General features: G+C 32.6%; 1 protein-coding gene across 2 annotated transcripts in view; it reads right to left on the bottom strand.

Moving 5' to 3' along the window:
• LOC112507999 (protein root UVB sensitive 5) overlaps positions 1-688 on the bottom strand; it is a 22,354-nt gene extending 21,666 nt beyond the window's left edge. For both annotated transcript variants that reach the window (XM_025112776.1, XM_025112777.1), the window contains exon 1: positions 428-688. In XM_025112776.1, coding sequence (XP_024968544.1) covers positions 428-582 — 155 coding nt within the window. In that variant the 5' untranslated portion in view covers positions 583-688. The remainder of the gene's footprint in view (positions 1-427) is intronic.
• Positions 689-954: the final 266 nt, after the last annotated feature.

Here is a 954-nt window from a genome sequence, read left to right as displayed (position 1 = left end):
CGGATAGCATTGCAACATCATGTTAATGGAACTTTAATTTGGACAAAAAGGTTCTTCTTCCTGGCGTTTGTTTCTGTAAACATTGTTAAAATGTATCAAATTTTTAAATTTAATACAAACCGGGTTAGTATATAGTTATACCTCATTCCCCAAATGGACTGTGTGTCAAGATAACATACAGTCGCACAGTCTTATTACCGTTTTTTGTAGAAAAAGAATGCCAAAAAACACATGCACATTCTTATAACCTGTTGGTGTAGGAAAAAAGAAACAAGTATTCGAGTATGTTATCATCCTCTATCTTACTCTACTCTAGGTTTATTAACATAGTTGACCTATAAGCACACCAAATGACGAAATGAAAATGCTAAATTAACTCATTAACATAAATGATGAAACTATTACTGCATCAAAGTCTTAGCAATACCTTATACGCTCTGTATCATCTTCAGAGGAAAAATTAGTTTGCTTCAACGAAAAGTTGCATATAAATTGAACGCCGTGCAGCCTAGTGGGAGTAATAAGCTTGTGCGTCCTATAAGAATTCAAATTTGGAAAGGAGAGATGCAGAGCGAATGACATTTTTATAGTACGAAATGAGGACTGAAATCAGTGGGGTTTAGGGTTTATCATGATTCGATCGTTCTCCATTCTTGTGAAAGGAGGTAACGCAGCAATGGTCTTCTCTAGCCTATCAGATGGAACTCCATCCGTACCAGAAAATTAGCCATTTTAATAATGACCACAGGTATTTTTTATTTCGAAGAAAAAAACATTATTTGTAGTTTAAATCGAAGAAAATACATTATTTTTGGTTTAGGAAAAACGTGCAATCATCTAAAAAATGATAGGAATATAAATAAACATATTTGAAATAGATTATAATTGATATCATTTGTAGTTATTTACTTGTAACTCGTCTTTATATGAAGGGTTATGATTATGAGATTCACA

The sequence above is a fragment of the Cynara cardunculus genome (genome assembly GCF_001531365.2).
Source record: "Cynara cardunculus var. scolymus isolate 2C chromosome LG 2, CcrdV1, whole genome shotgun sequence".
Lineage (NCBI taxonomy): Eukaryota > Viridiplantae > Streptophyta > Magnoliopsida > Asterales > Asteraceae > Cynara > Cynara cardunculus.
Note: the sequence above shows the minus strand (reverse complement) of the source record. Positions and strands in the feature narration are given on the sequence as shown.